This window comes from Monodelphis domestica, chromosome 5 (genome assembly GCF_027887165.1).
Source record: "Monodelphis domestica isolate mMonDom1 chromosome 5, mMonDom1.pri, whole genome shotgun sequence".
Taxonomy (NCBI): Eukaryota; Metazoa; Chordata; class Mammalia; order Didelphimorphia; family Didelphidae; genus Monodelphis; species Monodelphis domestica.
In genome coordinates, this window is record NC_077231.1 from 146,619,051 (window position 1) to 146,637,900 (window position 18,850).

The following is an 18,850-nucleotide window of genomic DNA, read 5'->3' on the forward strand; positions in this document are numbered from 1 at the left end:
GTAATTACTGGTGTTAGGAAGTTATAGCAATGAAATGGGCAAACGGTGCCACTACAAAAAAGGATTTAGATTTTGTGATGAAGCTATAACTTCATAAATTACAGGTGACAATAGCTATAAACATGAAGAAATCCTCCCTGGTGAGCAAGATCTTTGAATGTTTCTTTGAAAGAGAACATGTGTGGTGGTGTTGGATACTGAAAAATATCCAAAGGGTGTTGGCTTTTAAAATTTTCTCCTGCTTGTTTCTTTATAGTGCACATTCTCAGTGGACATTCTTTAAACCTAGTTGAGTCCTAGAATAAAACAGTATATTTTTAAAATATTTCCTAAAAGATAGCATTTTAAAATATTTGTGGAATCTAATTAATCATATAAATATACATGTATTTATACATACATATATGTTTAAATTCATCTCCAACTCTATGTCCAATATATAGTCTGCACAAGTATTCAATCCTATTTTCTCTACCTCGTGATGTTATCAGTAAAAGGAGCCCCTGGAGATGAATCCCAGAAATGCATTAGTCCCTCCTCTGAAACTTAAGTTTCAGGTTGGCAGATGCATTGAGAGGCCACTGATCTTCCTGATTCCAAGGCCAGGTCTTTAATCTAGTAGGTCATGAGGCCATACTTTTAAATCTATTAAATAATTATCTTTTGCCTTATATTTTATTGTCTTAAAAGATTCATTCTGTTTCACATATGGAGCAACTCCCAACAAACACCCAAACTCCCACAAATTTCACTTACTTGAAAAAAAATTAATAGCATTCCATTTTGCTTTTTGTGGTTTATGGAATGTTAACAGGAAGTAAGAATGCATGCTTTCCCTTTATTTTGGGGGGGGGAACTTTTTTTTCCCACTAGGCAAACATGTATTTTCTCTCTCCCTTCTACTTTTTCCCTGCCCTATTAAAAATAAGAAACAAAACAAAACACCCTTATAGTTGGGGGGGAGGGTGTGGGAATTGACCATGTCCAAAAATATATATCTCATTCTGATATAAACAGGATCCATTAAATTTAGCCCAAATCCTGGTTTTTATTATCTTTATTTACATAATTATAACAATTACATCCATTGTTTTTCACTTTGCTTTTTCTTTCTGAATGATTCCATGCATTCCTTTCCACGTTTCTCTAAATTCTTCATATTTGTTATTCCTTAAGGGGCAGTATTATTCCATTATATTCACATACCACAATTTGTTCAGCCAAACTGAATAGAGTATGGTATATGGGCTTATGTTCTATCCCTAGCTTTTTGTTATCACAGATGGTGATGTTATAAATTATATGCTTTTGTGGTTTTTTTTTCCTTTTTGATAAGCTAAAATGTTAATAGCTAATATATATGTATATATATATATACCTATACTATGCACATATATTATAAATATCTGTACATATATATTATGTGTTATTATGTATAAAATGTATGTATAAAACATGTACCTATAACACATATATTTTATATATATATATAATTTTCCTTTTGATCTAGATCTATGCTTTCATCAGTAATAGAAATTCACAATAAAGCTAATTCTAATAGCAGGGTAAAGTGACTTAAATGCTGGCTCCCAAACTTTGTGATAGGGCACACTTCTGAATTTCACTGGTGGTGTCTCTGATGGTGTGGCGTTAAAATCCCTGTGTGCTGGCACATGTCACAGCAAAGAATAACACTGTGCTGGGAACAAAGCAAACCCCAAACCCTAAGAACCTCCCTTAGACTGTATTACCGCACTTGAGCCCGCCAGGTCACTATCTACTATTGCTCTTCTCCAGAAGAGAAAACATGGACATAGCTGAAGTTAGGCAAAATGAACAGAAAGTAAATTATAGAGGAGACACTAGCACCTAAGAGGAGAGGCTGCATGTAAAAGATGCCGCTGCAGGGGCAGCGAGCACAAAGGCATACAGACTTTCCATTGTGTATTTTATTTAAGTAACACCAGAAAGCTTTGATCAAATAAAAACCCAGGGAAAGGCAGTGGTGTATAATAATGAAGTCAGGCTGGTGGTCAAGAGAATAGAGGCCTGGATTGAGAGTCAAGAAGACCTGAGTTCAAATTTGGCCTTTCCATCTTTCTTCATTTGATTTCTGTGAAGTCCTAATTCAGGGATATTTTCATTTTAATCTCTGTGGTTGATGATGATCTTGGTTTTTCAGGTCATTGGTGACCCTCTGTATTTCTGTCTCTAAAAACTATATGTTTGCATCCTTTGACCACTTGTTTTTCCCTGTCTTTTATAGAGCGACTGCTACAGAGTTAACCGGAACATTATCAAGGTAAGCTAGTTATTTGTTTCTGCCAAAATGTATACTCAACTTTTGATACATACAGAAAGGGAATGGACTCTTGGTAGGAGTTATGATGTGTAATGAATAATATAAAGATATTCACATTGGATGTTAAGTAAATGTCTACAGTATGTATGTGTACATATATTTATATATATTTATGCATACACAAACATAAATTAACAATTCAAGTCACTCAATTCAAAACTATCAAAACTACTTATTCTCTTTGCAACATATTGATCTTTCTGATTATTTCAACTTGCTCATAGGTAGAATAAGAAAGATAGATGAGATTATTTTTAAGGTTCCTTTTCAGCTCTAAATCTTTGTTCTTATGTACCTCGGTGTGGTTTATAATATCTAATCCCCTTATTTTTCTGGTAATACCTTGTAGTTGTTTATATATGTATATATATGAATTTATTTTTCAAAAAAAAGCACAGAATTATTTATTATATCACAGTATACTATATTATATTACATTCATTATTCTAAGATCAATAACTACAAACCAGTGTGTCTTTATTTCTTACTCCTTGTATATTTTTGGTACCATGCTCAAGTATTTATAGAGTTAGGAAAGAATGCTGGCTGTCCTCCAAGGAATTTGTGATATAATTCCACTGATAAGCTGAATGTGTTATTGAATTTTTGCCATAGGTGAAATCAATGCCTACTAGTAGTGTGACATCAGGAAAAAATATGAATTGTTAATATGTATTAAATAAGATATGATCAACACACTCTAAACTGTAATTAAACAGCTATTAAAAAGAATTTAGAGATTTGGGGTTAAAATGGCATTGTGAGAGGTCATAGTGGAACCTAGAGCCCCTGCTAATAATATAACAATAATTTTTGAAAGGTTCTTGATTGAATAACAATAAAGAAAAAAATTTAAAGCATCAATAAATTTTTTTCATCCAGCCCAGAATTATATAAAAGTCAGTTAGAAACTGTGTACTAAGAGAATCATCCTTCCATAAAAGCCCATAGAAACCCAGGTGAATTGGCAAATAGCTTATAGCATTGCTTAGACTAGACAAGTTCTAGATGGGGACAGGAGGAATCTTGAATGGGGAGGACTAGAAGAGGGGAGCGTAGAAGCACCCAGATGTCTGACCACAGAGCTCTGGCCAGGGGCATTGAATCTTTCGAGCACTCTGAATACAAACACATCAATGGTGGTGGAAGCCTATAATTGATGCCCAGGAAATTGGTATCAATTTCAAAGAGGGTCTTACTATGCCATTCAAGAGTGCACAAGATGGCAAAACCTGGTACTAGCACAAAAACTAAAATCACAAACTGAAGTTGGAGGTATGAGTAAACAGAAAAAGACATCAACGTAGAAATAAATATTATGGCTCAAGAGATGTTCAAGATAAACCCCAAAAGAAAGTAATTATTTTAAAAAACAGCTTTAGATGGGGAAAAATGGTTTGGTCACAAGAATTATAGAATTAGCTGGAAGAAATGAAGCAAAAATCCACCTCCTTTAGAGAAGTGGTATACCCAGGGTGTAGATTAAGGTATTCTTATGGAGAGGACATGTGTTGTGTGACTATTCACATTTGTGATGCCTTTTGTTTTTCTGCTTTCTCAGTGGGAGAGGGGGAAAGGAAAATGGTAGAGAATGTAGACCTGAAAATAAAATAAAATTGAATTTTAATTTAAACAGAAAGAAATTGCTTTTAACTAAGACCAACTTCTCCTATAAAACTAGGCATAATCTCACAGGTGGAATGGATTTTAAATGGAGAAGAGGATTTTCAAACATTCCTGATGAAAAAACAAAGCTGAATAAAATTTTTCATTGCAAACATGCAAGTTAAGAGAAATTTTAAAAGTGTAATTGAGCAATCAGAAGGTGCTAAGTAATAAAATATTTATATTCTATTACGGAGAGAAGATACAAGTACTCTTTCATAAATCTTAAGGAAATTAAGTAAGATGATCAAGGAAATTTGGGGGGTCAGTCATTTTGTTATATGTTGATTGTCTTAGAGAGGAAAAAGGAATACATTAAGGAAGAAATGAGGAAAACAATTTTTTATGTCTCATAATTGTTGTACATAAAAGAAAAGTATTTCAAATATGGAAGAGAATAATGAGCTATATGAACCTTACTCTGAGCTTGATAAAGTAGACTTAAGGAGTTAAAACAATGAAGAAATGTTTAAAAACTTGTGATAGGGTTCTGGATGAAGGAATGAGAAGTGACAGTTGAGTGGAAAGAGATCATTCTCATTACAGATCACTAATATTAATTACGTTCCCTCTTTTATACCATCCTTTTCTTTTATTGAGGTTGGGAGGAGTCCAAAAGAGGAAAAAGTATAAGATGATACAATAAAGAGGAATTAGAATTAATTATCATAATTGTGAATCTGAATAGAATAAAAACACCCATAAAATAGAAGAGTGAACAAAATTGATTAGTAGGCAGAATCCAAAACTATGTTGTTTATGAGAAAAGGTAGGGTGTGATTTGATTAGAACAGAGAGCTCCTAGGTGAGGAAAACTCTCTCTAACAATGTTGGTCAGTATGTATTATCCACATACAGTCCTAGGGAGCTGTCTGGAGATACTAAGTTACTTGCCCTGGATCAGTGTGTGAGATTTAATAGTCCACAGAGTTTTAAAGTGAGGAACTAAAGCAAAATGTATATAGTTCAGAAGAACTTTTTAAAAAGGAACCAAAACAGTCATAGTTTCAGGCAAACAATGAAAATTGGCATGATTATGTTAAATGGCATAATACCCTTAGAAATAAATCCAGAAAAGCAGAAACATTAAATACAAACTTATTGATGATAAAACAATAGAAATCATAATCAATAAAGGGTCTTTGAAAAGGGATTTGAATTCTAGATGCCCTTTGATCCAGTGACACCACTTTGGGTTACCTCCCAAATAGATAAGAAATTGAGGACATAATTCTATGTACAAAAATATTCATAGCAGTGCTTTGTGTAATGGAAAAGAAATGGAGACGAAGGGGGTGTCCATCCATTGAGAAATGGTTAAGTGAATTATGGCATTTATGTGAATATAAGGGAATATTATAGAGCTATGAAGAAATGCCAAAGAGGACAGATTCAGAGAAATCTGGGAAGATTTGTATGAACTGCTTCAAAGTGAGGTGAGAAGTCAAGAATATAATTACACAACAACAACATCATTAAGAAAACTAACTTGTCAAATGCTTTAAAACTATGATTAATGTAACCCAACCTCAGAAAATAAAACTGAACAAGAGATAAACTCCTAAAGAAATTTTGGATGAAAAAAAATATTATGATCAATGAAATAACCAACCACAGTTTCAGAGGACATTTGATGAAGCTTGCTTCTCAACTCTGCAAAGAAGTGATAGACTAGAAGTCAATGAGACATACATTTTTTGACATGTGAATTTGCTTTGCTTGATTGTGCTAAACTCTGTTAATTATTCCAAAAAAAAAAATGGGTTCGATGAAGTATTCTTAAATGGATGGAAAAGATCAGAAAAAAATTCAGGAGTCAATTCAGAAAAGAAAGAGAAGTTTCAAACTAAGTGCTGAATTGAGTATATACTTTAAAATAACAAGCTGTTCATAATTAGACCCATAGTTTTATATACAATCCTTTTTTTCTGTTTGTTATTATTGGAAATATTCATGTTTATATTTTTAAATTCAATATAACAAAAATTAAGCGGAAATGAAACAAAAGTTGTGTAAACAATAAAATATCTCAATAATAATTCAAAAATCAAAAAGGAATTTAGAATTTTATTATTCAACAAACATTTCCTGAGTATGCAAAACACTATGCTAGGTATTGAAAACATACATTAAGATCATTAAGACATGTTGCCTGACCTCAGGGAACTTCCAATTTAATCAGAAAAAATAAAATTGTTTTAAATTTAGTGTACAGTTCAGCATACTTAATACACCACCTACCATATATACCATAAATACATAAATTATCTCTCCAATGAACCAATGAATTAATGGAGCAAGTGCTTGTGATAAATAGAAAACAAGGATACTTTAGGAGCTTTGAAATTTAAAAGTAAAGAGAAGCTGCAAATCTTATTCTGTTAAAACATAGAAACACATTTGATTTGTGTTTGTTTTTGATTGTATTAATTTGATTGTATTAATGTTTTAAAAGGTAAAGATAATCTTAGTTATAACATAAAAAATAAAATTGCCAAACGATATTCTCTGCAATCCAACTATTTAAAGTCCTATCAGTCTTGGTTTCTTGGATAGCTTCCCAAAACATTTTTAAACATGTGCTAGTTTTCAGAGTTAAAACTGTACATGTGTTCTGATTTATATATCCCCACTGAGTTTGTACATTGTCTTATAACTTGGGAAAAAGTCCACCATGAAAATCCAAGCATCTCTTCATTTACAGTGGAAGAGAAAATTATGTATCTGCCAATGTTTGCGGTGGGTAAGTTAATCTTAAAATAATGAAATGAGGAATGACTTCCAAACTTTCACTGACTGGCTAAGGATCAGACCACCTACATGCTGCCAGATAAGACGCACACCATGCTGTAATCAGGCAGATGAAAATTACTCAGCTGTCTGAAAAATATGGGGTGGTACCCTGAATTCTATTAAGTGACTTTATGTGATGAATATCAAGTACCAACTCAGATTCACCAGGGTCCACTTAATACTCAAGGGACTGTGGGCTATTTTGTTGGCTTTGGCAGGTGTTATTTTGGTGATGATCATTTTTGTGAGAATTGTTTGATGTTTCAATGTTGAGTCATCTTGAAAATATATAATGTTCCCACAGAAATTCTTTATTGTGGCTGTTGTCCTTTCAATGCATAACTAAAATATGTGAGGAATAATATGACAATTATTTCTCATTTATGCATAAAAGCAACCCAAGACATTCAGCTGCCCTTCTCAGGGGATAGTTTAGGGCATCTCCATTTGCAAGTGTTCCCTTGCTTCACCCTAACACAAAAGCAATTGGATTATTTGATGATGAATAATATCTCTTTTGGCCTCTGACAACATTTCTTTTGATAATGGTTTCATTTGCACCATCTTGTAGAATTTAAAGCCGTTGTTCTATTCTCCATCTCATTTGGATTTCTCCAACCTGTCATCTGGTTACTCTATATAAGACCTGGAATGCTTCGGCTCTATTTAGAATGAAGCACCTGAAGTTGATTTGTTTGTTGGTTGGCTAATGACTAGTGATAGATGACACTTAGATCTTTTTATCCTTTTAGTCATAAAAGGAGTACTTACTTCTGGCATCTAAGAAATGGAAAAATCACCATTCAGGAGACTGCTTACTAATGATATGTAGCTAGAAAGAAAGTGGCGTTTTAGAGCAGGTTTATGGGCTAGTTTTCATTGGCTTTGACTGTCTTGAAATTTCACGAAAGGCCATTCATAAATATTGCATTGGGGTGGAGTATTTCTACTTTAATTGCCTTTCATGGCATTAATTTAACCTAGCTGGCCACCAGTTGATAATATACTGTAAAAATGTGCAAATCATGGAATAGCAGAGTTTATCTTGGTAGTAAAAAAAGACTTTGAAGCTGAAATGAGCTATGTACATGCAGTGCTTGAGTGAACTCCAGGTTTGTTTTTCATTGCTAATGATAACCTAAATGTGTTTTTGAATTCTTGCCATTGCCGAAATTAAAGCCTAGTGATAATATGTCACCAGAAAAAAAAATTAGATTATATGAGCAACATGCACCAAGCATTGTAATTGTATTATAAATATTAAAGCCAATGATCTTGTCTAGATTAAAACAAATGTTTAAACTGGCTGCATGAAGTACTAGCGCTATTCTCTTACTCTTAAAGTCATCAGGAAATGGGAGTTATCATTCCATTTAGCTAACTGAAAAAAGTGATTATTTCCCATTGTCTCTATCACCCCTTGTGTTCCTTCTGCTTGTAGCAAAGGCCAGGTCAGCCTTTTCTATGTGTTTACATTAAGGCATGCATTGCAAGATTGCTTTCTATGTTTGATAATCTTTTCTACCGTTTAGGAGAAGGTGTTTTAATTCAATTGAAATGAAACTTCAATTATCTAAATGGAATGGAAACGATGACTTTATTAGGATAATTGGGGGAGGCTTTAGTATAAACGATGCCTAACTAGAGTCACAGCAAGGTAAAAGAGTACCTCAAATCTGATTAACACAAGTTGGAATTGTTTTAACAAATGCAGGATCTCAAAAAGCAAGACCATGCTCATTCCATTTTAATATTATAACTCAGTAAAGAATAAATAGTCCTGAAATTTAAATGCCTTAAAAGAGTCCAGTAATTATTATAAATATTAAAGTTCCAAATCAACTAAGTGACAAATATTTGTTGTTGTTCTTGTTGTTCAATCATTTCAGTTTTGTCTTACTTTTCATGACCCCATTTGGGTTTTTCTTAACAAATATCCTGGAGTGGTTTGCCATTTCCTTCTGCAGCTCATTTTGCAGATGAGAAACCGAGGCAGGCAGGGTTAAAGGATTTGTCCAGCATCATACAACTAGTAAGTGTCTGAGTTTGGATTTGAACTCAGGAAGATGAGTCTTCCTGTCTTCTGTCACTTTCTCTATTTTGCCACCTAATTATCCCAAATAAGTTTACTACATGCCTACACTGTGCTAAGCATGGGGGTTACAAACACAAACAATGAAAGAATCTCCACTTACAAGGAGTTTCCATTCTGAAGAGGAAGAACAGCCAGTATTAAAATATATACATTTTATGAAAAAATTAATAAATAGGTAAAGTACATTCAGCACAAAGAAATTAAATGTGAGGTCATTTAGGAAGGAGGATACTAGCATTTGGGGATTGGGGAGGATTTCATTCAGATAGTATCTGAGCTGAACCTTAAAGGAAGAAAAGAATTTTGTGAAAGTAAGGAGGGAATACATTCCTGGCAGGGGGGATGGCCCGTGCAGAGGCATGGAAGTTAGAGATGGAGTATTATTACTGTGAGTGAGGAACAGAGAGGTTTGTTAGAAAATACTTCATTTTATGACATTAAATGCATATACTTCATTAAAGGATGATCCGATGTAGAATTTCAGTATGAAGGATTTAATTTAGTTGATCTTAATTATTAGGAAATTTGAAGTCAATAAAATACAATCAGTGGCAGAGGCACTGAATGCTTTCTGGCTGGCTTTCTGAATTGGTTAAACACATGGCTAAGCCACATGACAAGAAACCTATTATCAATTATGACTCCTCTGCTGCATTTTAACAGCAAAACCCAATGGTGATGGGAGAATAAATAGAGGGAAGAGGAAGGATCAAGATTCGCTTTAAAAGCAAATAAAACTCAGTACGATTGCACTTATTTCTTCCTTTGTTTTCTCCTCTTTCTTCTGTCAATTCTTCTCTCATCTAAACCTCCAGTGCCCAGTAACCTTGATTTTTTTTCATAATACATTTTTCATTTTATAATGTGTCACTAACAAAACATTATTCATTAGAAGTGATTTTACTTTCTAGCCACCTATTTAGCAAATATATATATACATCAATACTTAATAAATGAGAATTTTTTATTTTTAATGAAAATTATATAGACAAAGACATGTGTGTATCTTTACTGTAGTATGTGTATATATGCTCAGTTCACTAATATTATTTCCATAAATGGCATTAATAGTTTTCTGAATCTAACTTTCCTGTTCTTGACAATGAGACCAATTTCTTCAGAAATTTAAAAAAAAATTCTCTCTACAGGTTAATTTGTTAGGGAAGGGAAAGATTAAATATTTAGTTAGAATTTTGTATATGCCAGTATTATGCTAAGCACTTTATAAATATTATTTCATTTAGTTCTCACAACAACTTTGGGAGGATAGGTGCTATCACTGTTCCCTTTTTGCAGTTGAGAAATTGAGGCATCAAAGATTAAGTGATCTGCCCATGTTCATATTGCTAGTAAGTATCTGAGGCTATATTTGAACTCGGGTCTTCCTGATGGACTCTATCTTCTGTGACACCTAGTTTGTCTATTATCAGTCAATCCAAGAAAGACAGACATTCCTAAAAAAAGAAAGGCTTCCTAAAAATAGCCAAGAAAGGGGAATGTGTTCATAACTTACAGTTTGTATAATGCATTAAAGGTTGCAAAGCTATCATGATAATTTAATGATACAAGTATTTGCAAGGATTTATTATCTACATTTCATGGAAGAAGATGCTGAGGCTCTGAAATGTTACATGACTCCCCCAAGGTCACATTACCAATAAGTAGCAGAGGCTGAAATCAGTCTCAGCACTCTCAGCTCAGTAAGTTCTTTGTACCACAATACACTTCCAACTCCCTTGGAAATCCATTCCGGAGTTGGTACAATCTTTAATAGCTGAAGCTCTTCTTTACATCTAATGCCATTCATCCCAATGCAGTTTGGGTAAATTTTCTGCTATTCTTTCAATTTTCTTTATAATAACCCTCCATAGAATAAGAACAAAAGAAAACCTTTCTGATAAAGTAAATTTTACATTAATGACAAAGAAAAAGTTTTATTGATGCCTTTTGTTCTTTATTCCACTATAATATCTCAATGTTCTCCCTTTATTAAAACCCTCTCTCATAAAAAAAAAATAAAATAATTTGGCTAAACATGAATACATCTTGCCATTACCCAATATACTGAAGCCATAATCTTCTACCTCTCTACTGAAGAAAAGTTAAAGAGATTTCTTATTCTTTCCTCCCAGATCAAAATTGTTCTTTTTATTTAATCTAAGTCAAGCTTCTGTTCTTAGCCCCATTTTGTTCACGTTATTGTAGTATTATATATATTTTCCCCTTGGTTCTGCTTTCTTTGCTTCAGAAATAGTTCATAAATTTTTCCTGTGTAATAACTTCTTATGGGTTCTTCGTTTTTTTCTAAATTTAATGTCATTTGTGGTCCTCTTCTCCAGATAATTTCAAATTCTCTTCATTTCTGTGAGTTGTAGAATGCAGAACTAGACATACAACAGTTACTCATACTTTATATGGAATGTATCAGGAAAATGTTGAAATTATATTATCCAAGAATTTCATTTAAGCCTAAAGAAGTGTATGTACACTATAGGTAAACATCTAAAGGATATCTTTTTGTTTTTTCTATACTGTGACTTCCTCTTTATTTTCTCTCTTCATTTTCTTCTCAGAAATAATTACAAATTACAATGAAGATTTTATCCATTCTCAGATAGTTTTAATTTGTATATGAATCAATCTGATTTCTTACTCTTACCTAGAAATCTCTTTTTTGATGATCTAAGATATCATATGCATTCCTCTCCTGTGTCCCATCATTGCCTCAAAGGGTGATTGGAATCAGAGAGTACAATAAATATGAAGAACATTGAAGCATTAGAAAAACCAAAAATTAATTTTTCTAATATATGTGGCCTCCAAGTCAAGATCTACAAATATTTGAGGAGCGATTGTAACTATAGATATAGAATCAGAGACAGAAAAACAGACAAAAGGAAAATGAGAGACTCTGTTACCTCCCTAGTCCAATGCACTATGCATCTCAATGTGGCCAAAGAGTATGTGAGCTCTCTTGTCTGCTATCTCAAAGCAATGATCCATATTGAGGTTGCTATCCACCAAAGCATACATATATATTTTTAGATGGACTAATATGCAGTCATTCTTACCTCTATCTTACTTCTGAAGTGGGTTTTTTTTAACCCTAAGTCTTTCCATTTATTTTTTACTAAATTTTATCTTACTTGATTTGGTCTAACGTTTCTAGCTTAAAGAGCTTTTTGATCCTGCCTTTGTCTTCTGGTGTGTTAGCACTCCTTTCCAGTTTTCTTTTTCTTTTTTCAAGAGGATCATGATACTGCTAGTCACCTAGATTGCAGCCTCACTTGTCTGGATGTCTACACTTCCTGGTGCTCCACATCCAATCCAAGGCCATATCTTATCATTGCTCCTCCCATAACATCTTTTAACATTAACCCCCTTCTCTCCATTCACATCATCAATGCCTTCATTCAAACCCTCATCCCTTCTTATCCTGACCAGTGCAAATGTCTAATCGGTGGGGACATCCTTAAAGCACAAGTCTAACAATGGACACTACGAAGCTCCCAAAGCTGCTGTGGCTTTTCTTTATGAGAAAACATAAACTTTGCTGCTGTGTGCCTTTCTTTCCTTTTTTTTTTTACTCCTCACCTTCTGCCTTAATCAGTACTAAGTATCAGTTCCAAGGTAGGAGAATGGTAAAGGCTAGGCAATGGAGGTCAAATGACTTACCCAGGGTGACCCAGCAAGGAAGTGTCTGAGACATTATTTGAACTCAGGACCTCCCATCTCTAGACCGGATGCTCTCTGCATCTGAACCACCTCACTGCTCCTTCTAGCTGGCTTCCTAAGCTTCATGATCTGGCTCCATCTTGTCTACCTTTCCAGAATTAACCGATTCCAGCCAGACAGGCTTATTTGCTGTTCCTCGCATATAACATTCCATGTCTGAGCTACAGGACTTTGAACAGGCTGCCTCCTAGCCCTATAAGATACTCTCTTTAGATCTCTGCCTGCTATAATTCCCTACTTCCTTCAAAGCTCAGCATGAGAAGCCACCTTCTTTCTTTATCCCGCCAGCCTCCAGGGACTCCTCCTCATGAAATTGCCTTGCATTTACTTCTGCATGTATGCATATAAGTAGACATGCATGCACACATGTGTCCATAGACATGTGTGCATGCATTAACTTATTTAAGAAATGTGTTTCCCCCAAGTGACTCTCAGCTTCCTCCAGGCAGAAACTGTCCCATTTTTGTTTTGTACCAAGAGTGGTACAGAACAGACTCTTAATACTTTTTGCTTGTTTAATGAAAATGCCAATTTGTTGGGATTTTTTTTTTATTCCAAAAGAGCATCATCTGAATAGATAGAATATCTATTTGGGGAAATTATCACATATATACTGTCAATGAAAACTGCATAAAATATTCATTGAAAGGAGACATGTTTGGTTTGTAGGTGAAAATTAAGCTTCCTTTATATCTAGAGCAATGCTCTTCATAGTTAGGGGACGGGAAGCAATGATTTTCTTCTTTTTCAAAGAAGAAATACTTTCTATTTTAAAATATTTAACCTCAAATTATATATGTTATTCATATTTTGCAATCTGCTTAAATATGCTTGTTACCCTTATGTGAGGAAAAAATTATGTTCTTCCCTTTCATGTTATATAGGAATCATTTTAAAATTAAAATTTATAACATATTTACATTTTTAATTATTTTTCTTTGGAGTGGAATGATAAATGATGGGAAGGGAGTAGATGTTGGAAAATCTGAACCCTTTGACAATTTTAAGAGTTTTTTGGGGGAGTGGAGGAATTGACTTTTATTTTTTAGTAATTTAAAGTAAATATATAATACTTAATGTCCAAAATTATTTCATAAAATAGTCTTTGGATATGTTTCATCTTTGTAGACCAAGGAAAATCACTTAGTTTTTGCTGATTTTTCAAATTCCAGTTCTATCTATCCCTGGCCTTGTTAGAAAAACAGGGTGTAGTTTCTTTTTTAGATGTTTGCCCTATATTTTGAGTCCTTCAAAAATACTATTTTATTTTTCAGTCTGTGATTAGAGTTTATTCTTCAAACTAAAGTTAAATTGTATATTTAAAGATAACTTTCTCCTGGTTCTTGTTTCAAAATAATCTTTTGTAGGAACCAAATCTAAAACAAAAACACATTATAAGAAAACTAAGTTACATGTTGAGAGATACTGAAGGACAAAGTATTATTTATTATGTCTAGCATAATACAATACTTGAAGGTTTGCAAAGATATATGTGTGTATATATATGTATATTACATTATATCTAAAATCAGGTGAAGGAGAGTAAGTTGCTTAGGTTTTTTTTTTTAATTTGGTTAAGTAAAAATCAGATGCTGCTATTGATTTTTCTAAAAAAAAAAATAGAACCATTACATATAAAAATTTCTTCTTTTAGTGCCTCCAAACTATAAGTATCCATGGGAATGTTTGTAAATGTTCATCTATTTGTCATTTCCAGAACCCAATTTTCACTTATCACCAATTACCTGATTGAAAATATCTTTTCTCTTATAGACACACATGCCTGTAGTGTCTGGGTTATTATTTTTGTTTATAGTTTTCTGGCATGTGTAGCGAGCAGCATAGTAAAAAAGGATCTTCACAAGGAGAACTTTAGAATACTGTTAGGTTGCTCATGCCGTGACCTATTTAGAGTACTCAGATTCTTCCCGTTGTAGACCGCATAATTAAAATTTAAATGGAACATGATAAAGAAATTATACTGGTGATCTCCAGAGATTTGAATACCCTATTTGGCTCTTTACAAGAGTATAGCAAAGGCATACTTTAAAATTTAATAAAGGCCTGGCCTAATTTTTTCCTTTTAGATTTTCCATAGCTGCTATGTAATTCAAAGCTTTGTTATATTATCTACAAGTGTTACCTGAAATAACTGATCAAAATAAAATTCTTAAAAGCATATTTAGCCCAGTTTAAGAACACTATTATTTAAGCATGATAGCTTTTGTGTAACTGTTGAACTCTTTTTAGATAAAGCCTGCCAGTGCCTGCATTTGTCACCATAGAGAATTGGAGTTTTATTCATTCTGTTTGTGGAAGCATTCATCTCTTCAGAGTTTATATAGCAAGAGGAGAGAAAATGGTTTCCGAGTAAGATATAATTTTGCAATTAGAATTTCTGATTTGCAGTGCAAAAGTTGCATTTCATGGGAAGATTAAAAAGAAAAAAAATCCCCCCCAAATAAAAACCATAAGGGAGAACAGTCAACTACAGCATCAAGAAGATTTCTTGGCTTAAACATGCTAGGAGTCATTCCAGTTTCTTTGGTAAATAATTTTATTATAACCTCCCAGTATTCTTTATTTTTCTTTTGTATTCAAAGGGACATTGGGGAGATAAAATTGCATTTTATTTGACTTCATTATATTTACTTAATAATACTCTATCTCATATATAAAAACATGTTGTTAAAAAATGTTTTGTCACCTCAAAGAAGTATCTCAGCTTTCACTGTTCACTGGGCTTTGACAAAACATACACACACAGATACAGAGGAGAGTTTCTCTTCCTCCTCAAGGTTATTCGTTTTTATACTTTCATAAGCATTTGTCTCCATTGATTGTGGTTTGGAATTTTCAAGCTACCAAGAATGTGTAAATGAATAAAATCTGCTCTCACTGAATTTCTTGAAAGCATGTAAACCTTTCTTTCCCAATCAGGTTTTGTAAGTGTTTTTGTTCCTCCTTTGGTAAATGTACAAGTTTCCTTTGGGTCAAAACTACTTAAGCATCCTCAGTTGTTGTTTTCATTTCTCAAAGAGACCGCATTAAACACACAAAACACTACATTAAAAATCAAATTGTAGTAGTGACACAAGCCAACAGAGAAAAAAACAAATTTACCATTAAGTCTGACTATTCATGCTTAACCCTCTACTTGTTATGCTCCAGGGGTTATGCAGCAACAGAAAAGTAGTATTCTTAAAAGACACTCCGTTTGAACACATGGTTAACTTGTGAATAAATTGAGACGCCTGCATTTCCCCAGTAATATAGCTTTGACAAGGCCTCATCAAACCAGATTGAGATCAATAGAATAGAAATATTTTTGTTTTCATCCACTTTGTTTTTTGGTGTGGGTGATTTGGTAGTCCAGTGAAAGCTATGGGCCCCTTTTCAAAATAATATTTTAACATGTATTAAATAAATTACATAGCATCCCAAAAGAAACAAACTATATTGAAATAGCTAAGAAAAGATTTTTAGTTCATACATCCCAGATTAAGATCTTTTATTATGAAATAATGTTATTTACCAAAGAAAGTGGAATGACTTCTAGTGTGTTCAAGTCAAGATTTATACAGTATTATACTACAGACACCAACTTTGAGGAAAAAACTCCCCTCCTCAGAAGAAAATCAATCAAAACTTAGGATGAGAAAAGTCACCCAAGTATATACTACAAGTCTATGAAACAAGGGAGCTCATATTTGGCCACTGTGTTTCAGTTCAATACTACTGTAGAAGATCAATATTTATTCTGCACTACTGGGATGAAAGCAATATGGCTTTAAGTAGCTGGTTCCATTAAGTAGCATAAGAAGGAGCATTAGATTTGGGGTCAGAGGACCCAGGTTGAAAGACTTGCTCTTCTGCTCTCACTGGTGTGACCCTGAGGAAGCCGGTGCTTACAGATCTAACCGCGATAATCAGATGTATTATCTTCTCAGCTGTCATTTTTCTTCTAATCTGACATTAATTTTGACTTCTGCTCTCATCATTAGAGGATGTGACTACATAGAAATGACTGATTCTGAAATAATTTGCTAAGCCAGAAGCCAGTAGCTTTCTGTCTACTAACACATAGTGACATATTACTATTCTCAACACCTTCTGGCTTTCTTTTTTTTAAAAATATTCATGCTATCAAGATATTAGATTTCTCATTAGTTTCCAAACTTGTCTCTTCACTCATTCATTTCTTTATCTAAAATTAGGTTTCGTTTTCCTTTCTTTTCCATACTATTTCCATTGACTTTCCTTTGCACCATCTTGATACTAAAGCAATTGAGTGTCAATTTGCATGTTGACTAAGTTTGGAGAATCTTGTTTTGTGCTTTGTAAACATTATTTGTTTGTTTATCCCCTACACAAAATATTACCACATAAACTAGACTTGTTTTCATAATGATGTGTTTCTTTATGCATGTCATGAGTTGTATAAGGTAGATGACCAGGTTTCCTATAAAATTGCATTTCTAATTGCCTTGTGACATACAATAAAACTAACTCTGCCCACTCCTTTTTACTGCTTTTCTGAGAATAACCTGTGATTTTTTTCTTCCATGCGAATACAACTTCTTTCTGATTTCATTTATAGTGAGGGTTATCCAATCAAGATGGCAGAATATGAGGTTTAGAAGAATCTCAGTTCCTTACATATCCCAACGCAAAAGAGAAAAAGTCTTAAGAAAATAAGTAAATAAAAATGAGCTGAAATGAGACATGATTAAAACAGATTAATCAAGAATTAATAGTAGGAAGAAAAGCATTTGATCAAATAAAAGATACTAACCCTAAAAAGCATGCACAGAGGAATAAATCAAGTTAGAATTTAAAAATACTCAAGAAGATAAGGTAAAAATAATAAGGAAAATGACCAGTATTGAGGATATAATAGAAAACCTGAAAAAAAATCAATAAAGCCAACCAACAACAAAATAATTACAGCAGAAAATGGAATTCTAGCTAATGTAGATCAACTGGAATAAGTACCATCACAGAAAATGACTGAATTAGATCAAGAATTGGCATACTCACATTATCAAATGACAGGCAGAATTGATCACAACACAATCTCAGAATTGCTGACATTCAAGAAATTTTAGAAAAACAAAACAAAATAATTTGAGCACCATGTTCTAGGCTGATCACCAAAGAAAACCTTCCACAACTAGTAGGAGACGGGGGTGGAAGAAACTGTGAGATACCTGACATATAGAGGTAATATACTACCAAGTGCTATATTTGGGTTTAGAGACCATGGACAGGGCACTGGACTTAAAGTCATAAAGACCTAAATTCAAATCCTACCTCGTATTTAACCTCTACTTGCCTCAGTTTCTTCACCTATAAAACAAAGGGTTTGGACACAGCAGCCTCTAAGATTTTTTACAACTTTAAATTGATGGTTCTATGATGTGACCTTGAAAAAGCTATATAGCATCTCTGGGCTTTACTTTTTTTCAGCTATAAAATGATGAGTTCATATCAAATTTCTTGGGGTCCTTCTAACCCTAAATAAATGATTCTAAGATCTGACATTTTTAAACACATTATAGTTAACCATTATAGTTAACATCAAAACAGGACAGGGGGCAGCTATGTCCTCCAATGGATAGAGAGCCAGGCCTAGAGATGGGAGGTCCTGGAGTTCAATCTGTCCTTAGATACTCCCTAGCTGTGTGACCCTGGGCAAGTCATTTGCCCCCATCCCTTGCCTAGCACTTACCATTCTCAGAGTATTTATTCTAAGATGAAATGTAAGAGTTTTATTTAAAAACAAAACAATAAGAACATACTGCAATAGAGCAAAGAAAGAAATTACCAACCAAGGAGCATGAATCAGGGTTACATGTGACTTCCCAATGAAGAAAGTGAACCATCAGAGATGCTGAAAACATCATACATAAAAATTAAGACACATGGTCACCTAGATTTATTTATAGAGCCAAAGGGATAATGAAACTTGAAGATAAGTGATAGATATTTGGAAAACAATAAGACTTTGAAAAGCTTACAGACAAATTCACTTCAACAAAGTCTTCCAACTTCCCAAACTAAGATGCCAGTTATCAATTATGTGAATATTCTAATTGTATTCCCTAGTTTATTCAGAGTTTTAGTATGGTATCTTAGAGAACAAAGCTAAAAATAAGTAGGGAAACAAAGATAAGAATGAAAGGTAAGTGCAAAAAAAT

At 33.4% G+C, this 18,850-nt stretch overlaps 1 protein-coding gene across 6 annotated transcripts in view; it reads left to right on the top strand.

The window, feature by feature from the left end:
• CELF2 (CUGBP Elav-like family member 2) overlaps positions 1 to 18,850 on the top strand; it is a 969,858-nt gene that overhangs the window by 488,694 nt on the left and 462,314 nt on the right. For all 6 annotated transcript variants that reach the window (XM_056800816.1, XM_056800818.1, XM_056800805.1 and 3 more), the window contains one exon: positions 2,267 to 2,302. Coding sequence is in view for 2 of the 6 variants with exons in the window: in XM_056800805.1 (XP_056656783.1) it covers positions 2,267 to 2,302 (36 nt within the window). In the remaining 4 variants the exon portion in view is untranslated. The remainder of the gene's footprint in view (positions 1 to 2,266; positions 2,303 to 18,850) is intronic.